The 20,449-nt window shown below is 47.9% G+C and overlaps 1 protein-coding gene across 12 annotated transcripts in view; it reads left to right on the top strand.

Moving 5' to 3' along the window:
- The first annotated feature begins 964 nt into the window (after positions 1-964).
- LOC106744207 (collagen alpha chain CG42342) overlaps positions 965-20,449 on the top strand; it is a 178,373-nt gene continuing 158,888 nt past the window's right edge. For all 12 annotated transcript variants that reach the window (XM_014618754.1, XM_014618759.1, XM_014618756.1 and 9 more), the window contains exon 1: positions 965-2,054. In XM_014618754.1, the coding sequence (XP_014474240.1) occupies positions 1,727-2,054 (328 nt within the window). In that variant the 5' untranslated portion in view covers positions 965-1,726. The remainder of the gene's footprint in view (positions 2,055-20,449) is intronic.

Below are 20,449 nucleotides of genomic sequence, written 5' to 3'. Positions count from 1 at the left end.
TTTCTGATAATAACCGCATCACCCTCTCGAATTTCTTGCTTCCCGCGCGCTTTTAATTACACGCGTGGCACATTTTCGAGAAATTTCAACGCCGCGAAACACGTTGTATCCGATGACACATTGCAGTTGTTCGAGAACACACACTGCGGATTATATTTTTAATTTAGAAAAGTGCGTTTGCGTGCGCGCGCGAATACGCGCGGAATATTCCCCGGATGATTTTCGGGACACAAACAGTGAAAAGCAAAATTCCTTGCAAATATTAACATTTTATAATTTTTACCTTCGCGTTGAAATTCTTCGTGGAATAATATACCGCGAGCGTTCGTTGGAACAGAGATGGTGAAAATTTTAATAATGAATATCACACGGAAGGGGTTGTTAAATAACCCCCTCCGCGAAAAACATTTCGAAAAGCGCGTATGTACATTTTGCCGCAAGTTTTCAAGTGTTTACGGACTCCTCCTGCCCTTCGCGATATATACACGCAGCTTAGGGGAGCCTGGCGCTACGCGATGCGTCATACCAGCACGCGCAAGACGTTCGTAAATGAGAACGACAGGATTCTCGCTCGGTTCCGCTCGGGACGAAAAACAATCTCGCCGATGCGTAAAGCCGTTTACGCGTGTACAGGCGCGCGAACTAAAGCGGAATTCTCCGGCGTGTAATCCGAGTGGATAATGGACATCGAACGGGGAAAAAGGGGGAAACAAAAAGAGGCTATATCCCGGAATCCGCACGCCGGGGTAGGTGGCGAGCGGCGCAGCGAGCGGCTGCCTGGAGAATGAAGCGCAGGGGGCGAATCAGTGCGAATGGAAGTGGACGTTAGGTCGACCGATCGTCCTCGACGCGCGTCCGGTGGAGGAGTCGCGCGGCGTCCGAAGACGTACGAACGCCGTCGAGCGTTGCCGAAGCGACGAACCCTCTGTCCTCGGCGAGCGTCGCCCCACCACATCCAGTCGCACCGCGAATGCCATATCGTGCGTTTCGTAGGCGCGTTCTTCCGCGCGCTTATCCCTCGTAAACTACGGGCCCGACGCGACAAGAACGGAGAGAGAATTCGTCCTTTCGCGCTCGTCTCCCTCTCTCTCCCGCCGCCGAGTGTTTCGTCTTCGCGAGAGAAAGAAAAAGGGAAGGAAAAGCAGCGAGAAGGCAGTGCCACCGATCGCCGCGAAGTTAGCCGCGCTCGGTGGGCGCGCGCGTTTCTCCCGCTTTCGACGCGGAAAGAGCGACAGTAAGTCGGGGGAGAGAGCGGAAGACGGAGCGAGCACGCGCGTGCTCGTGTTGCCACGAGATCGACGACGCCCGGCCGATTTCCGATGTGTGGAAGGAAAGTGCGCGAGTCAACGGTGGTAGCGCGCGCGAAATACGCGACAGTACCGTAGGCGGCCTGTGATTGGTCGCCGCGGAACATACGATCAAATACGACCGTTTCTCGAGCGCGCCGATTCGTGTTATCGCCCGGGCATCCTCGCGAAGTGGTGAGAGACGAGCGGCGGGGGGGTGAGAGCTCCGGATGGACGATGACGCCGCGACGTCTGTAACAACCGTGTTCTCGCGTTCTCTCCGTCCGCGCGAATCGACGGGCGTATCGACGAGCGTCGCGCGGGTTATGACGCGCCGCGCCGCTTAGGGACGCTTCCTAGCGCGTACACCGCGTCCATCGAGTCCCCGACCCGGCACGACCGTGCGTGCGTGCGTGCGCGCGTGCGACACAGCGGCGACGATGGAGCCCACCGACCCGACGGCCGAGTCTTGGTCGTCGGTGCCGGCGACGGGCAAGGGCTGCCTCGAGGCGTCGATGCCGAGGAAATTCCGCGAGGAGGCCCGCCGTGCGCGGGCCCCGGACCTCAACTGGGCGATGTGTGTCCTCTGCGTCGCCAGCCTCGCCGTGTCCGGCGTGCTCTACTACCGCGAGCTCCTCCTGGAGTCCAGGATCGCCAATCTGGAGGCCCGCTGCCAGCAGCCGTCGGACGTCCTCGTGCAGACGCAGCCCGAGTCCAGCGCGGTCTTCAGGATCAAGCGCGACGTCTCCGAATGCAATTGTCCTCAAGGTTCGTCCTTTTCCTCCACTTTATTAACCGCGCGACGCGTCATCGCGTTGACAGTCGCACGCCACTGGCCGAAGGCAATTTCCGGACGCTTGTAGAATTTTCATTGCGATAACGGAATGCACGATGGCGTTAATGCGCGAGATAGGCGCGTTTGATTTCTAAATAACGCGTTATTTCTTAATAATACGCGCACAGTGCACTCGTAGAATCTCCAACGCGATGGCATTACGGAGTTGCGCCTTACGAAGCTGTCGCGCGCGCTCGTGATTTCTAAACCATCGATTATCTCCCGGTGAAAGTAATTATAAATCGTTCCGCGCGTCGTGCCGAATAATCGCGTACGTGTCGTGTGAGATTCTTCATTTTTAACTACGACTGTTTAAATTCCCTCTCGACTATGAACACACGCATTATATGTTGAATATTTAAGCTTCTAATGGCGCTCCTTAAGAAAAGAAGTAGCGCGTGCATATTGTAAAATAAACGAGCTGTGGGGTCGCATATGACCCCGACCTTACCGTTAGACGGTTAAAAATTCGCATGTGAACATCGACGTAATAGGAATGTCTAATTGAGACGTATGTCCTGGCATTGGTGCTTTTATCTTATGTGCACTTGGTCACTCACGAAATGGTCGTGCGCAATTTCTCAATCGTCACCGCCTCCGCGTCCAGTTCTCCGAATTCGATACCGTTTTGAATCATTACAGCGCGCGTTATTCGTATGCGGGAAATGCCGGATAACGGTTGTACCACGGTGAATTTGCACGTCAGTTAAAGTGTTAACTCCAGGACGGACGCGCTGTGTAATTTACAGCGGCTCCGAAATAGCGGAAGCGTCCGAGGAACTCGGAGTCCGCTGTTCCGTTTAAACGAACGAATCCGCGCGTTCCTCCGACGCATTGTCTTCTCGATGAGTTGAAACGCGAAAAAAGTTACGGAGCGCGCGAAGTGTTCCTTTGTTTCTCTCCTTTCTCTTTTGACCATCCCCCGTTAGTCTGACGACCTCGCGAAAAGGCCCGAAAACTGAGTCGTGCGCGCGCGTCACAGGTACTTCCGTTCGTCGTTGACAAAATGGCACGAGCTTTTCGATCGCAAGGTGAAGTCAAACAGATGGAGAGAGAGCGTGGATGTAATCGTGACCTATAAACGTTACATTTCCTCTGTAGGATCGTTTGATCGCAATACTAAACGTGGGCCATTTGATTGCAGTAACAGTTATATTTAACGCGTAAACATTTCCGGGAACGCCGCTCTATCTTGTGCGATTGTATCTATTTCATTGCGATATAACAATGTCCAAAAAAAAAATACGTGATATCAAATATCTCGAATTGTATCGAAATGTTGAAGCGTCTCTTTTATGCGATATTCATTGACTGTCGTTTACGGCCGTCAATTATTATATGAATACTGACAGTTCGTCAGTTTGCGCGTGTTAAAGAAGATTAAAATTTGAAATATTCAAGAAATCGAAGAAGAGAAAAATAGGATTTTTGAGCGGAAAATTTTAGTCTGACGTTTATTTAATTTAACGAACTGAGTGTAGTAACAATCAGCTAATCCCTCTCTAAGAAAAGGTATGAAAAATCGATACTTGAAATTATCGAAGTCATTATTCTGCCTTTTTCGCGATGCTGATTGGCTGTCGCGGCTTGTTTCACGCGTGTCGTTCGCGGCTGTCGAGTCATTAATTCTGACAGTTAATCAGTTTGCGTGTTAAAGAAGATAGAAAGTTAAAATATTAAAGAAGACGAAGAAGGGAGAAATAAATTTTTACTTTGATAGAGAATTTTACTCCGATGCCTATTTAATTACACGAAATGAAATTTTTTCCGTGTAATAATAATTAGTTAAATGGCGCGCATCTGTGTTGTTGTATGATAAAACGGAACCTCAAATTCGGAAAGTTCCAGGCTCGAGACGTTGACATTTCGGGCCACACTTTGAGACATGGAAGCGTTATTAGTCTGTTGCAATTGTATGGAAATTAACAGGCTTTGCTAAATATCCGTTCCATATTCGCGACATTACATGCCGATCATTCGTACTTGATGTCGCAACGATACTCGTGACTTCATTTTGACCGTAAACGAGACTCTACTCACGCTCGATTCACCTTGGCCGGCTGACATCACCGTTTGATATCGTTGCGCCAAGCGCGATGTCGCGCTTCTTTTCCCCGTCGCCTCTTTCCGTTGGAGATTCGCTATTCCGCCGGGCGATTCTGCAAACTCCCGCTCTTTACGCTCCGTGGTCTGCTACCCGCTTGCCGTCTCGACTTTTATTCATGACAAAACAAAAGATAGCGAAAAGGCAAAACGAGAGAGAGAGAGAAAGAGAGCTCGGTGTCGCTCAAAAGTCGCCCCGTGGCCGCGCGGAATGCGATAAAAAAGAGATAAAAAAAATGGAACAGGCAAGAGAGAAAAAGAGGAGCGTTTCGCAAAGAGAGACCTCTCTCAGTGGCTAAATCTCGTTGTCGGGTATGACGGTTTCGGATTAAGCTCCTCGCGCCATTCCGGTCGGGTGCTAAGCAAATGTCATCGTGCACTTTCAAAGGAATACGAGGACGAATGCGACGGGGCGCGTTCTTATCTCATCCGTCGGCATTCCATTCGTGAGCCCGAGATCGCGCGACACGACGAGAGAGTTTCGAAGTCGATCGGCGATCGGCTGAATGAATTCTCCGTCGCGGGGAGACCGCGTGTCGACTCGCGGCAGCAGCTCGTGACACGCGACTCGACGATTCTTTTCCGTGTTCCGCGAGTGCACGAAGCTGTTGAACTATGCGACTAACTGTATAAGCGAGAAGGCACGCTCCCCGGGCATTACAGAGAAACTCGATCGCGAAGTTTGGCGTAATGTTCAAGTATTTATCGGACACGCTTTTCTTCGGCAAGCGTTACGAGAGCGCGCAGCGCGCTTCTTGGCTCTCAAGCTGCCGAGGTAATAATCGTGAAATCGCGAGTTAATCGCAGGTGTTTCGCGTGCGCTTTTGATGGAAATAATTTTCATAATGAAACTCTGGATAATCATACGTGTTCGTGCTGAGAGTTTTCAGCGAGAGTCGGAGATCTCACGATGGACGAACGCTCGAAGTTTCGGTCGAAATTTTACGATTAAGTTTCCATGGCTTGTATTAACATTAGAATTGCGGCAATTTTTGTGTTGCAAGTGAGTAACTTTCGAGTTATCTCTCTTTTTTTTTTTTGTAATTATCCCGTAATTATTCAACTGAAAAACTCAGACCTAACACTGAATGAAAATCTCACGTGAGACAAGTGACAACTATGATACAGACTTATGTGTGCTCCTCGAGAGGCGCGCTCTCCTGTTTATGCACTTAATTGCACGGATTCAACTGTTTCGTCCTCGCGAGAGAACCGGCGAGTCGCGCGTATCCACGCTGCCGGTGAAATCGGCGCGGCTCTGTGCGTGTGAGGAGGAGCGAGAGGAAGAGGAGAGGAGGCTTCTTCCTGTCATTAAGGAAGATGAGCGATCGCTTCGTTGCAACTTTCATCGAGTCGCACTCTTCGCGGCTGGATAGTTGTTACAGTGATCGCGCGCTGCCGGTATACTCGCGTCACGATAATCTCGCTGCGTGCGTGTCGGCAAAATGCGCGAGTCCGGACGATGTGAAAAAGTGACACTTGAAATATCTGCGTGTTTATTTTGCCCCGTGTGTCGCCGCCTCTATATGCGCGTTTACCTCGCTGCGAATATCTGCGCTTCGGCGATCGGTGTTTGCGCGCGTTGCCGCCGATATATTTCCAGATAACAAATTAACGCGTGGATTAACTCCGAATTGAAAGGGTCCCGCGTGTTTTTATCGTTATTTAATACCGGGGTGTGCGAACTGCGCGCGCAGAACACACAGAGAGAGGGAGAGAGAGAGAGAGAGAGAGGAGCTAAAGTCAAAGAAAGGAGAACGCATACATCCGCTGGTACTTTTCTCGATACTCGTACTGTACACTTCTCTTGTAAAAGTACACTTAATAACTTTTAACGAATAAACAACACACTTAAAAGGCTATTCGGAATTCAGCGGTCGTCGCAGCCGGCACTAACGGTCGCTTTATTACGAAGTGGAAACGACGAAAATCCCGGCGTTCTAGGTCGAAACTTGCGAACCATCGTGTAACTATCGAACTATCGTGGCGGAGAATTTACGAGTAATAAATGCGACTTCGGCCCGATAGTTACCGCGTGTCCGGTGTGGGAAAGCGAATGATGTAGCTACGAGCATCATTAAGAGCCACTTTACGACGAAATGCGCGTGGCGAAATCGCGTTTTTCAAAGCGACTGCCGGCAAAAATATCGACCACCATCGCTACCCCCTTTTCTCCTTCTGCCGGTAACAACTTTTTCGCACAGATAGAGAGTCGGTCGCACGAAAAAGCGGCAGGTAGCTCGCTAATTGCAATAATTACTCCATTGTCGGGCGCCGAGATGGAAACTATTTTCCGGCGAAGTACGCGCGCGGACGGAAACGGAAGCGGCGCGCATACACGGGGGAAACGTCGGCCGGATTAATTCCGCGCCTCCTCGCACCACCAGCCCGTCCGTCCGCCGCTATCTCGTCGGCTCCTCTCCTTCTTTTTTTCCTCGCTAGCCCCGACGTACCTCTCTCTCCCTTATCGCGCGTCCTTCGCCGTCGGCACGACGGGCAACAAAGGGAGAGAGCCGCGGCAAACAGCTCCCGTGACTCTCGCGGCGTCCCGAAATTGAGACGTGCGAGCTGACGCACCGGCATCATAAATCTTTGCCCTCCCTCGTGGCAGGGCGGCGTATCTATCGCGTCCCTCGCGTCAGCCCTCTTCGCCCTCCTCAGACTGTGTCTCTCTTTCTTTCTCTCGACGTGGAACTTGCACGGGTAGCCGATTCCGCCGAGCGAAATCACCGAACTTTCGGGCCGGCGAACGGAAGCGGGCAAATAAAATTTGCGCGAATCGAGACTTATATTTACGACGTTTTGTTCGGCCTCGTGTGAAAAATGCAAGAAATTTCGACGGCCCCAACGCGATAAAATCTGAAACGCGCACTTTTTATTATGGGAAATTTTCTTCGCGCGTGAAACGCATTCGCGTTAAAATACCGTCGCGAAATTCCGACGTGAAATTTTATTTTATTGAAATTTTATGGCACGCGCGCGCACACCGCACGATTGAACGACGTTACTAAAATAGCGCGTCGGGAAGTTGCAAAATGTGGCGACGAATACTCAGCAACTGTCCCAAACGAAGCGTGATTTCGCTCGCTGGAGAGATCATAGCTCGTAAATAACTGTGCGCTCTTGCAGAATAGAAAGCATAAAGAATGGGACAATAAAAGCGAACGAACGAGAAATGGCGAGGTTGAGTGTATGGAATAAAAAATCGCAAGGGGCGAAGCGAGAATCAAAGATGTTGCGTTAGACGGGATCCGAGCCGAAAAGAAATTTCACTAATCGCTTAAACACACAAGAGTAGACAGTCGCTTACAGAGATCCGGCGATGCGAAAGTTACACGGTTACGCGATGTACGCGAAAGAGAACGGGAGGGGAAGAAGAAGCAGCGGCGACGGCGGTCGATATTAACGGTTTAACCATGCGAAATACCGACAAAAGAGAAACCATGTAGGATGCGCGCAGATAGCCGGACAATGCTACCATCCAGTCACTCAAGTCACCTTTTGTCACTTTTTTCTTGACAAGTCACTAGAAAATTCACTCTCGTCCAAAATGGGTCATTGCAGTTAATTTTTCCTGAGCTGCCGTTAAATTTGTAAAATATGCAGGCGTCCTGTATATATTTTGGCTGCTCTCTCAATAAAACTACTCTGAAAGCATATTTGTATCATTCATACTCTTGCTTTTTCTTTGTTGTGAACTGTCAAAACCGTACTATGAGAAAAAAACTCGCTAAACCTAGGAAAGTAAGAATGTTACTTTTTTGTTCAAATGGCTTTAGTTATCCTCAGAATTTGACGAAAGGTGTTACTTGGCGCCACTATTTTGATGTCCGAGAGGCTATTTTTTATCACCTTTTCTGCCAAGAAGCAAGTCATTATTTTCCTTTTTTTTTGTTCCGGTGACTGAATAGCAACGCGGTGGGCGGAAGGGGCGGCGCACACTAACGCAGATGAGGTACAACTTCCGCGACGAAGCGTTTTCGGAGCGCGCGCTTCTCGTGGTCGATTTCGCTCGCCGTTGTTGCCCACTTACGTATTACGCTGTCGTGGGGTGCTAATGCGATTGGCCGTCGTGTGACAAACGACGCGTGATCGGACCGCGATCGAATTGTCAGGGCGAAATGGGCCGAGGGGGAAGACGTAGCGGCACCGTTGAAGAGGAGACGCGTCGCGGTAAGAAACGCCGGTCCCGAACGACGCCACATACTTCTCGTTATATCCGGGCGTTTTTCCACGCCTCGGGAAATCGATGGACGTGTCCGAGACTTCTCGTCTCACCCTCGTCGCCGTCGTCGTCCGCGACGGTGTACGCACAGCCGGATCTGCCGTTAATCGCTCCATTTGGAATCGAATCGAAGGCTATTCCGCAGATAGATTACCTTCGTATGCAGCACGTACGCTCGAGAGAGCGTCGAATAGAAGGGAGTAGAATCGTTAGAGCGAATGCGCGCGCTTTGTCCGATGCAAAAATGGGGCGGTCTGAGTGCGCTCCCGAATCGAAATTTTAGATCTACTTTAGACCCGAATTTCATATCTGTGGGTTCTGGAGGATCGATGTAGATTTAATTTATATGAAAACTTTGGTCCTATTTAAATGATAGAAACGCACGAAATGCCACCTGTATGTTCTAAAGAGGACTTCGACAAAGCCTCGCAAAAACCTCTGAATCCTCTAACTTGTTCTTTTAATCTTGTTAAAATAATGTATTAATTATTGGTTATTTGAGGAAGTAATTTTCTATTTGATGGCAATATTTTCTTATAAATATCATGTATAAAATAATACTGAATTAATTTTTATTAACGGTATTGTTGCAGTTTGTGGTGACATGAATATTAATATGAATATTAATAATGGAATATATGTAAATATTCCTTTAAATCGACAAGAAACTTGAATAATGATGTTAACGATTGGAAATTCTTCCTGCAATTTTTAAACTGTAATAATAATTATGTTTTCAATAATTATATAAGAAAATGTTTTATAAAAACTAATACGCGTATCCTTATAAATATTACATATTTTAACATATTTAAATCTCCATGTTTATTATTTTGATTAATTGTCGCAGGATTAAAAAATGATTTTAAAAATAATTTTTTTTTACTTATATTTTTTTAGTTTACTTATACAAAAAGTTAAGTATTAGAAATATTACGAATAAAAACAACAAATCATCCAAATAGAATTTATAGACTTTAAATAAAGGCTGTTGTTTAAATAGAATTAAAACAGATTGCTGTAGGCTTCAGAATATTTAATAATTAGGCTTTACATGGAATATTGGAGTCGAAAGTAGATCTACAATTTGAGCTGGACAGGTTAAATAGGATCAAACGAAGTTCATATGGGCTTCAAAGTATCAAAGTAGACGTTAAATGGAATTGTTGGGTCGAAAGTGGGATCAAAATTTCGATTCGGATGCTTCCTGAATTTCAGATCGTTAAAGTAAGAACAAGGAAGACATTCGTCGAGTCGGGCTTCACGGAATCTCTTTTCCATTAAGAATCGATTCGACCAATTAAGAACGGTATCGACGACGCCGAGGAAGTCGAGGTGAAAGGCAGAATTCGCGTGGGCGCAATAATCTTTCTGAGAATCGGCCGGGCAGGAGGTGCTCCGTTCTTCCGTGAAAGCACGATGAGAATTAAACTTGCCGCAATTCCCGACGAGATTGCACTGCCTCCTTCGTGATTCTTTAGTTATTGAAAGTTTTTGACGTTCCTCGTACGCCTATTGTGTTAACGTTCCGCGAGGATGAAACAATTCGCGTCGAGTTGACCGAGCGAAAAGATACGAACTCACGTTGGCCGCTAAAACCGTAAGAGTCCTTGCAACTTGAATAGTCCGTAATCGAAAATTCACGTCACGATATCCACCTACGCTTCGGTCAAGGTGTTCGATGATTGGAATACCGTAAACCCATGAGACAGACCAAGGCCTTAGGAGTTGGGACACGTCTCGGTTCGCTTAAACGTCGGGATTTCTCGTAACGTACACGTTACATGATCGACGCGCTACGCCGTACGTCACGCGACGACGACGTCGACGTCGGACGAAGTGGAGCGAATAGATCTACGAGGTTACACGTGGAAAGATCAAGGTCGATTAGCCGATCGTTCGTTCTCGGATGTCCCGAGAAATTGATGGTCCGCTGCAAACTACGTCGATGAAACGCCTACTCTGGCTCATACATGCGCTTCCAGTTGGCTCTCCCTCTCTCCACTTTCAGCCAAATTGCCATCTATCTCGGCTCGCGATCCACGGACGGGAAGGAGGAGAATGATGCATTGTCTCGGTGTACAGGTAGCGTGCAGCCAGGAATACGGACGTCTTCCTGCAGCTTACCCTAATAGAAATTAAACTTGCAGTATCTCGCTGACCGGAGATCTTCGGACCGTTTATCATAGAAAACGCGACGTGCAATTATGCTTCCTTCGGGAAAGAGCTCTTCTCCGCGTCGTATCTCGCGACGCGAACTTGTAAAATTGTCGAGTAAACAAAGCGAACGTCCGGTCGAGAGCGAAACGGACTCGATATCGATGATAATAAATGACGGGGATCGCGCCGACACGCCACGGCCGATGTAAATGATCATCTTTCGATGAAGTCGCAGCCGATTTTTCCAACGACAAAAACGCTCGGGCGATTTATCGTTCCCCTGAGTTAAGGGCGATCGACAAATTNGGGGGGGGGGGGAAGGAGAATGGAATAGCGTGCGCGCGCCGGAAGTTACTTCGCCGGTTACATACGAGCGAACTTCACTCTAGGCGGAATCTTAATTTGCGGCGTAATTACAAGACTTTTAAGCGCTGTAAACTCGCGAGAACTCGTAAGAACGAATCAAATTTCCTCCGGGAGAAATTCCATTTCGAATTAATGAAAGAATTCGCCAGCGGGCGAAAGGGATGGAGGGCGAGAAGAGTGAGACGAATGGCATTCTTCGCTCGAAGAGAACGACGGTGGTCAATGCTCCGCACAAATCGCGATGCGCAATCAGAGATCTCTGACATTATGTGTATCGCGAAAAGAGCGTATTCTCGCATCGTCGGAGAATGGATGAACGTGCATGCGGCCGCTGCGGTAGAAACGGCGAAAGAGCAGGAGAGAGAGAGAGAGAGAGAACAGGTCGACGTCGACTTTCGAAAAATTGATGAGCTTCGGGAACTTCCGTCGGAGCGGAGACATTCGCTTCCGCTTGGATGCGGATAAGCGGCTCCTGTGTGCCCGCTTAGAGCCAAATTACCGACTACTCCTACGGAAGTACACTTCGTCGCGGTGAGGTTGGGGCAACGTAGCTGTACGTACGCCTTACGCGACTATGCGAGAGAGGCGGGGGTAGAGTTACGTAATGCGTCTCTACGGCGAACTTTTAACATGTTATAACCCATAGTGGGGTTTATAATGCGCGCTGTGCTCATCGGAAACGTCTCTCCTTCACTCTCCTTCTTTCTCTTCTCCAAGTTTCCCGACTGATCATCGAACAAGGAAGTACCGTATATCGCTAAAAGTACACTTGAATTATTTGCGAGCTCTGCGGAAGGCGCGCAACGTCGCAAAGAAATTTCATATCGAAAACGTAGCCCGAAATTAACGTAGTTTGACAACAACCGTACATCTATTTTTCTGCAGGACGTCGTTTATCATTTATATAATTTCGGAAATCTCACCTTCTCTCTCTCTCTCTCCCTCTCCCTCCTTCTATTTTTCCATAACTGGAGTACATTCCCCGCTCCTTTTTCCGGTATTTATGGCGGTGGCGCGACGAAAAGAACCAGGGAAAACCGTATCGTATTAGTTTTTCCTCGGTTGGATTGCGAAGTAGCTTATAACGGCGAGAGCCCTACCGTGGAGGTTTACGGGTTCCCCGGTATTATTTTCTATTCTTCCGCACGTATACCTCTCGTGTTTCCCCCCGCGACTCTTTCTCCTTGTACCGATAAAGAGAAATTATTTGTCCATTTAGTTTCTTTTTCATTTTGCCCGGAATGATGTTACTCGAGAGCGGAGAAGCTCGAGGGGAAGAACGAGTGGAGTAAGCTCGCATTTCACGCTCGACTCGATTCTCGGGCAAACTTTACAGAAATTGCAAACTTGTCTGTCTTTCTCGCCCGCGCCGAAACTCGTATCGCCGAATTACCGTCGTCCTTAATCCGCAAATGAGCCTGGCGGCGCGACGCGAGGAGGCGGGTGACACGTAACTCCTTATCGGCGTGGCTGCAACAAATTGAATTCCACGTTCGGCAACGACGCGAAAGCGTCGCCTCGCGCGAAAGTTGGCGGCAGGCGCAGGACGCGATTTATGATTGGCGCACGTGTGTCAGCCGGCTGGAAGTTTACGCCGACGAGAACCGCTCGTTCGCTCGCTCTCTCGCACGCCATCCGACAAAACTTATTAGCGCACTCCCCGGTCGCCGGGGATGCCCTTGTTTCGCGAGAGTTTCCGGACACCACCGGGCCGCTCTCTTTCCTTCCGTCCAGCGACGTTACCCGCCGAAACGCGTTCGAAGGTCGCGATCGATTCGGGGCGTGTCTCTCTCCGGCGAGCGAAACTTGCACCTCGGCATCGATAGATTCGGAGCGAGTCCCCGTTAAATATTTGGACAATGAGGGAGAGCTTTCTTTGAACTTCCGGCGGGGCGGGGGAAAGCTTTCAGCCGAATCGAGAACGAGAAGCATCGTACGTGTGAAGGAGCGAAATTAAAAAATTTATATTACGATGATGGAGAAGCGTGATACTACAGCGAGTCGATTGCTCGAGTTCTCCGAGGAAGTTGGAGAATTGGTAACAGTTAAAGAAAGAATGAAGGATGACTCTTAGACATTCTCTTCCAATTTTTCGAGGGAGAGCTCCGGGTAATAGTGCTTGATTCTTCGCCTGTTTTTAAGCGCGCCCTTATTAGCTGAATATTAGTCGAATCTCGTCGGGATATTTCACTTAAGTGGTGCTTGAAAATGTCACCCGATAAACTGCGAACGAAGGAAAGAATGTTCTCGCAAAAATGTGTATACTATATATACGCTTTGTCGCCATCGTGTGGATCAATATATATTCATCGAGACACCCGTAATTATTTATACGATTCTCAGAAATCGCGCTAGGAAGAGAGAGGGTGAGAGGAGAAATACGTCGGAAAAGAAAAACGCGCGCGATAATGGCGCGGTAAATATGTCACGTCGGTTCGAGAATATGCTTCTGTCATTGGCATACGGATGGATCGCCTTTTACCAAATTACGGTCCCGATAAATTTCGAAGTGCGCGATAAATAACGGTGGCGCGACGCGGCATTCCGGGCTGTTGCGGAATTCGTCTCCGCGGTCCGAGCAATCGGTACTATCGTTGCCCCGTATCGACAACTCCGGTTAACGAACGGCTCTCGATTAACCCGGCCTCGGTTAACTAATGACACCATTGAAAACTGGCTCCCGTTTCTCCCCGTTCACCCTCCTCCCCGGAGTATCGGCGGGGTTTTACGAGTAGTAGTCCGTCGCACGGGCGGCGGATCGGCGAAAGAAATAATATATGCGCGTCAAGAATTTTACGATCGCGATTAATTTTAATATCGCGCCGCTGTGCTGCGCGAATCCCTGGCCCCTCGATGAAGTGCACGAAAACGTTCGTTTCGCTTTGTACGATCATTCCGAATGCGCGTCCGTTTATCCTTATTTAAACGCCACCAGTGTCAAAATACGCGTATAAAATGCACGGCCAGAACTGGGTCGAATTGACTTGAACGAAAAACTTGCTAATATTTGATATCACCCTAGTTCTATTTCCGACAGTTACGTATGCGCGCCGTATAAAGTCAGAAAATATTCACGCATGACATTTTACGTATCTCGTATGCAGCGTTTTTTCCTAAATACACACGAGCGCATTCTGCGTCACGTGCTAATATCACTCTGGAAAAATATTCTTCGTGGCATAAATTCGAATGTATCTTGATTTAGTGATTATCGCGAAAAATGATGCCCGTTAAATAATCTACGTATAGTCTTTTGGTTTCGAGAGTAAAGGAATTAATTTCGCAAAATATCCGCTCTGTGATGTGAACGTCACTGAATGCGACCGTGACTCTCGGAATTTTTTGCCCGCGGAACGAGTATTTTTACGTGCCTCATTTCGCGTATTTTCTACGGCGCACCGGTTGCGCTTTTTCTAATCATCTTGCCGTGTGCGGGAGACATAAAGTTTTCATCAAATTGTAGATACAATTATTTTATCTCGGCCGCAGGACTCCGCAAAGCACTCTTTGAGAATCGTTGATCCAAAGGAATTAAATTTCAGCTTAAACCGACCTATTCGAGTAACCAGAAGTGCTGCAAGTGGAATGTCTTTTTAACTATTCACGTGAGCTAAATCCAAACTGACCTACCTTGCACCCACGATACGATACAATCGTTACGATGAGAATGAGGCTCGCTCCTTCGATTTTTCACTCGATAATGTAACGATTGCACGCTATATTATTATTTAGTTATTCGTTTCCTTAGAACTCGGTTACACATTAGCTTCCGAGAAACGTGGTGTAACATAACACAGATATTCTGAATTGATCAAGAATAGACTCTTATGTGGTATTATCGCGACGAGAGAAAAATGTTCTTTAGGAGAAAATTTTTTGCAGAATCGCGGACTCCCACTTTTTCTTTTTTTCGCGCGTATCACATGTGACAGACGCTTTTTTATACGTCGTTCGCTACCACTTCACTCGAAAATCCATCTTCGCACACGTATCGCATTTATTCCATTTGCACTACCATCCGATCAGTAGAATAGAACGGAATACCCGTTGCGAACATGCGAGAGAGCCCATGCGACTACCTATTAAGCAGCGAGTGTGAGTCGTACCTTACGTGTATAACTAAATGTAAATCATATGCGCATTATACCGGTACGTTATAACGTAACGCGCACACACGTATGCGCTGCGTTTCTCTTGGGAGTAAATTACGTTTAACCATACGGTTAATATACGTGCAACGTTGCTCGCGCGCGATCTCGCACGCGTCGTCTCTACGCTTACGATTCCGCATAAGAATAAAGGTCGCAATGGGATAACTAAAGGTTAACAGAAACTCTCCCTCTCTCTTTCTCTCACAGTTCGGCGGACGATGGCTTCCCATCGTTCTCCGTATCGACGACCTCGGTTAACCCGTTCGCCGTTGGTTAACTGCGACGCTATTCGCACTGCTGCTCTTTCGGCTTGTGCCGGGGTTAAGTCGAGTCCGCACTCGGGACCACCGCTTCGGGTGGGTTAGTTTGAGGTCGACCATCGTTCGCCAAGATGCATTTACTGTGATTCCGTTCGCGCATTACTACGGTGGTACGAGCCGTTGCTCTCGTTCTTGCCGAAAATTCCGAACGGAAGAACGCCGAACAAGAGAAAAGATTGCAACATGATTATACGGAGCGAAACGGGAAAAATAGGGGGAGTCGGTGGTAATGGCGTTTCCCTTCTCGATCTCTCGACCGAGTTTCAAGTCGATCTTTTCTTCACGGATATTTCAGGAGAGGAGCTGCCTGTAGTTCGCACGCGTCTTCCTAATTCTCATTATTACGTGCATATACATCGTTAATGAAATTACAGGCGAAATCGAGGCAACGTGTTAAATCTTATGAAATTATCGACGTAAGTCGGAGAGGAACGTCGCGATGCAGAGAGTACTTCGGTATCGGTACATTAATTATTCATTCCCGTCGACTCTTGAAATATTTAATTGGGGATCTCGTCGGCATCGCGCTAATTAACACGTATGCGTCTCTCTGATCGAATCGTATCTACGCGTCAGTGTCAGTATCAGTGCGATGAGGTATCCGCAGCAACCGGGAGCGAGATGCTGCATCGGGTAATCCGAACGGAGGACGCCGGAACACAGCCAGCGATGCATCATGTATTTCCAGGTGTGACAAATCATTTATCATACAGAAGGTCAGATGAACTTGGCGAGAGTAAAGAGATATCCGAGTCAAAATTTACGCCGGTATTCATGGTTTGTTATCAATTAACAAGTAACTGTAGCTTCATGAATCTCGGATGATTTGTTTGAATATTTGTACTTGTATTTATTTCATCACGACAGGGAGGAATATCGATCCGAATAGCCGCGTAACGGTCTATGAATACAGATCTGTGGTTAATTATGCTCTCGATCAAGTTGATAAATAATTTACAACTACGAGTACTACGAGTGCGCCGGCTTTAAAATCTATTCTAATACTCGCAACTGCGACGATTTGTGCGTATAATAATGGCAGTCACGCTTGCGCTTTCACTTTGAATCTGCCAACACCTTCTCTTCACTTCTGTTCATCGTTGTTATTATACCAACTTCAAATTTAAATTTCTGATTCGTAGGATTATTGGACAAACAACTGCTATTCTTGCGCCAACAATTCTTTCTATCTTACCACCTCTTCTAAATATAAAAGTCCTATCGAAATATCAAACACCGAAGAAAAATAACAATTTGATAGGATTATAAATAAGAAAACATTAATTATTTAATATTTGTTTATCGCACATATTCTAACTACGGTTCAGTATAATTAAGTGCTTGCAGAAACTGAAAATAAAAATTAAACGAAGGTGGAATATTGAGATGAACGAATATTAAATAATTCAAATATAAAATATAGCTTTTAGTCAAGTTTTTTTTCAACTTCGACATAAAGAAAAGAGCAATATTTGTGATATCAAGATAAGACAGTAACGTATATAACGTTACATCACAATATTCTCCACTGGCCTTTCAAGTTAAATGAAATATGCAGAATTAATATAGAAACAACATTTCTACTCGAGTTTACCATAAAAAAAAACACAGTTGTTTTTTTCCTTCCAAGTTTATTGTCGTATAAAATAGAGCCTTATTCGATACACATTCGTCGTTATTTACGTCGGATCACACACGTTGCCAAGCGATAGAAAGTCCGCCTTTTTCAGCGCGAGTGTTCGGAAAAAAGGAACGAAACGTTTTGTGCCATCTTCGTCGGGTCTTATTTACGATTCGACCCAATACATTTATTTGCATTCAACGCGGCTTATTCGCCGCGCCCGGCTGTTTTCGACGTCGAGTCATTTCGCAAATGCCTGTCGCGGCCGAAACCCTTATATTGAAAAAAATCAATCTCCCCGTGCACGCACAGGAGGAGGAATACATTTCTTTCGCCGAATCCCCCGGCTTGCGCGATCCACCCTGTGTGTGTACACCCGGCTAAGAGCGCGCCTACCGCAGAGGGGTAAGGACGAAGGGAAGCATGAGAGGGCCGGCGACAAGGAGGGGGAAAAGAGAGTGGCTGGGAGGAAACACTTGGCTCGGAAGTCGTTGAATTTGCATGAATCGCGGCCGGTCGTTACGTTTCAATGCCCGCTTGCCTTCCGCTCGCTTAAATGTCGTTTAATTAGTCGGAACGACTGAGGGCGGCGGTACTCGCGTGCAGACGGTTCGCGAGTCCATCGCCAGCGGGCTAAGAGCGGAGCGCGATGCGTGGTCGCGCGAGCGCACGGGCTAAAAGCGCGCGGCTCTAACGACAATTATGCGCCCGCTCGAGTCGATCGACCGAATCGGTAAACGGTGCGTGCTAACGAGATGCGATTCGTTCCCCCGAGGTCTGAATGAGAGTGGAATGTAATGAAGCCCCGCGCGATACTTATTCCGAAGCGAGCCTTCCGCGCTTCCGTTTACTTTCTTTTAAAAGATTACACTCGAATATCTCTCCGAGTGAAAACAAACATCGTTCTTCCTTATGAGAAGTGTTTTAGAGATTTTAAACGCGCGCTTCGTGCGTGGAATATTTGTCCTGCGCCCCCTCTCTCCCCCTTCGATATTGTCGCATCAGCATGCGAAGCAATGATATTTCGCGTTTCGCTTCCCGTCATCGAGATATTCCGCGTCGGTTGCAATTTACTTTGACGCGAACTAGAGGGCTACATCGGGACGCGTGCAAGTCCATCCGCGAGAAGTACATTTATTCGCTGTGTTTAAGCGTATCAATAATAATATCATTGGTGAACTTAATTACACGCGAGCTGAAAACGCGTGCGCTCGCTCGTGGATGACGCGAAACGCACGGTCTGATAACGAAGCGAAACGAGAATTCACCGCGATTTAAACGACATTTCGTTCCGATTTCGGGAACTCATTTAGCCCCCGGCATTTATTCTCTTTATACACGCGCGCGGCCGAACGTTTGCGCGTGAAATCGAGCGGCGATGAATCGGTGTGCGCATCGCGGCGTAAAATAAGAATTCCCGGCGCGCGTGCGGAGGAGAACGGGGAAACGTGGTTATACGTTGAAGTAATTACGCGATCGCGATAACGCGGGTTAGGCGTTATTTTAAAGCCCACCGGGGGAATATCGGCTGTGCGATCAAAGGGCGCTCGACGTCCCATGACGACGTCTGTACGCGCGCGCATTGGCATGCATCGAACGAGCGCGCGGCATAATTAGGGATGAATCGCGCGCGCGAATTTCACCGGCCGGCAACGATCGCCGTTGATGTTTCCCTCTGAACGCCGCCGCGAAGCACTGTAAATACGTGCACAGGGTGTCCCGAGAGAAAGAGAGACTCCGCTCGGCAAGTCACGACGATAATCGCGGGAATCGGCGTGCTTTACGCTCCGGAATACACACGGCTAATGCTAAATAGCGGCGGGAAAAATGTCACGAGAACCGGTCCGTCGCGTTCTACTCGCGTTTACAGCTAACGCGTTTCTAGCTATCATCCCGCTGGAACGATCGTAACTCTGTCGCCAATTTACGACGCTATACGCGCTCTGAATCGCGCGAATTTTCTCCGCCTGTCGAATCGCGCGCGACACTCTGTATAGGCGGGAAATGTGTGTGCGTGCACGCAACGCGACATCGCGAAATCCGGGAGTCAATCACGCTGTGTGCACGGGGCGGTAACGAGTTTGAGACTGACGCGAGCCAATCCGCGACGAAAATCGGCGCTGTCGCTGCGGAGGAAGGAAGCTCGCAATCGATAAAGTAATGAATCGCGTTTGCACTCGACGACACGATAGCCGATGCCCTTTCACGAAAGCGATAATGACGCTTCAATGATGTTTGCCGGGTACTCCTGTTAATTGCGGCGCGATATCGATCGCGCCTAAAATACGTGTCCTAGAACCCACCGTCCTTCCGCGAGAGGCTGCCTCTAGCTAATTTAGAGAAATTCTCCTCGACGAAATACTACCGCGAGTCTCGGCATTATTCGCGTTACGGCGAGATCAACTTTTAATTATAGAGATGCGAATTCTTTATTTTTCGGTCGTACCTTCGAAAAATTGTTGAAATTGAACGAAGAATCGCGATATGACACTTGATAACCGATCGTGAAGGTAAACGCGAACGATCTGCTCTGTAATTGCGCGCTTCGCGTTTGGAAAAAGAGGTGAAATTGCATTTAAATCGAAAAAAGGTTTTGTGAGTGAGAGAGAGAGAGAGAGAGAGAGAGAGAGAGAGAGAGAAAGAGAAAATACACGAGATGTTTTCGAACACCCTGTGGGTAGACGCGACATGATAGCTCGACGCGTTGTTTTGCGGTCTACAAAATTGCACAACACGTGGAGATTGTCGCTCATGGAAGTCAAATCAGGGTTTAACCAGAGCGGTCGCTTTCATGCCCGCCGTTTGTCGTTAATTCCGGCACTGCAATTAGTTCATTTATGACGGCCGTATGTGAAAGCAAGCGTAATCGCCCGAGTTGCTCCGACTCGCGCGTTGTCTCGTCCCGTGAATGCGTCACTGTCAATTGGGATCTTCCTGACCTTACTGAACTCAATGTAAGAGTGTTTAGAGTTTAAATGGTGGCGTAATACACGCCGGCCACCGGACGTTCTTTCATCCACAGATTCTTTGGATATAATTGAACGCGTAGAAAGCGGACTTTTACGGAAATGCGTCGATTTGATCTTCGCCGCCGGAATGATCCATTTCCGACCTGCGAATCGAAAGGTGAGGTGTTTGTTACAGCATGCTGCAACTTTTGAGGCGCAAAACTATCTGGAATGTTCGGTACCTCTCTCTCTCTCTCTCTCTCCCTCCCATTCACCCCCTCTCACCTTCAAAACAATCATTACTCTTCTCCGCGCGAGAATTGCGCGATTCAGCATCGGAATCCGGGAGGATAATCCGGGAGCGGTCTCGATTCCGCGACGACGAATCCGAAAGCTCAGCGAATTTCAACGGCGCGAATTATTATCGGGGCCGG

Source organism: Dinoponera quadriceps, unplaced genomic scaffold (assembly GCF_001313825.1).
Source record: "Dinoponera quadriceps isolate SergipeBrazil2010 unplaced genomic scaffold, ASM131382v1 scaffold707, whole genome shotgun sequence".
NCBI classification, from domain to species: Eukaryota; Metazoa; Arthropoda; class Insecta; order Hymenoptera; family Formicidae; genus Dinoponera; species Dinoponera quadriceps.
Note: the sequence above shows the minus strand (reverse complement) of the source record. Positions and strands in the feature narration are given on the sequence as shown.